This window comes from Sphaeroforma arctica (assembly GCF_001186125.1).
Source record: "Sphaeroforma arctica JP610 unplaced genomic scaffold supercont1.8648, whole genome shotgun sequence".
NCBI classification, from domain to species: Eukaryota; class Ichthyosporea; order Ichthyophonida; genus Sphaeroforma; species Sphaeroforma arctica.
The window spans coordinates 1-1,202 of NW_014031910.1; the positions used below are offsets into that span (position 1 = coordinate 1).

Here is a 1,202-nt window from a genome sequence, read left to right on the forward strand (position 1 = left end):
ACAGTGATATGTACACATGTATCATCTATACTGTATATATGAGCATGGCAGGCCATCTACACTGTATATATGAGCACGGCAGGCCATCACCTGAGAAACCTCAATACGTTATGATAGTTTAGCCTATACGTTGAACGCAAACACAACGGTTTGATGGTCAAACGTTATAACGTATTAAAGAGGGAAAAAGGGTATGTAGTATGTACTTATAACCCACTGTGCAAAACAATCGGACTATATAAGGAAAAAGTTGTTATATATTGTAACTCAGAACCGAAAAACGGAACCCTTTTGAACCATTCAGGACCAAACCAAAGTAAACGTTGACCATAACGTAAAAAGGTAAATTTATTATTGGATTTGATGATTACGATTGCGATTCATTTTATGATGACACGTTGCGTTTGAATTCGATAAGTTTTAACCAGCACACCGTAGCTTATAAGTAACGTGCTGAGGACTCGGTAGCTGTTACTTGACATTGGTCTTCAGTCACAATGAGCGACGCGCAAGGTAGCACAGACGCACACGTCGCCAGTGATACACTGACACACGGTGCAAAGAGCAAAAAGCCCTGCACAGTATGCTCAGACTTCAGCAGCTTTGCTAAGAAGCAGAGCAAGAAAGCATCAACACCGTCACAAGCAAATAGTGCCAATGCTAGTACATCAAATGAAACTTCATCAAGCACAGCTAATCAATCAAGTACAGGTGTAGTAGATGAGGGAGTGTCATTAAAGGATGAGAAGGTGCAGTGTCCACCGGATAGAGTTAAGCTGGGCAAGCATTCTTGGACGCTTCTGCACACCATGGCTGCCTACTAGTATGTACACCAGCGTTCATTTTCGTTCTTTTGCATCCGCTGGTATGTTTCAACAAATGCGAAGCACTTTTGCATGTAGAATTTTAGTTCTTTGATGACTTTGGTGTGTTTTCTGCCTACTAGCACGTGTTCTTGTTCTCATTTGCGTTGACTTGCGGTCACTTGCGTTGACTTGCGTTGTCTTGCGTAGTCTTGCGTTGACTTGCTTGCGGTCACTTGCGGTCACTTGCGGTCACTTGCGTTCACTTGCGTTCACTTATGTTCACTTATGTTCACTGATGTTCACTTATGTTCACCTATGTTCACTTATTTTCACTTATGTTCACTTATGTTCACTTATGTTCACTTATGTTCACTTATGTTCACTTATGTTCACTTA

General features: G+C 41.4%; 1 protein-coding gene across 1 annotated transcript; it reads left to right on the forward strand.

Moving 5' to 3' along the window:
• Positions 1-497: 497 nt before the first annotated feature.
• SARC_16688 (hypothetical protein) lies at positions 498-749 on the forward strand (the record flags this gene model as incomplete). Its single annotated transcript, XM_014289210.1, has 1 exon — positions 498-749. A coding segment is annotated over one exon (252 nt), but the record flags the coding sequence as incomplete, so codon positions are not given.
• Between the last annotated feature and the right edge of the window lie 453 nt (positions 750-1,202).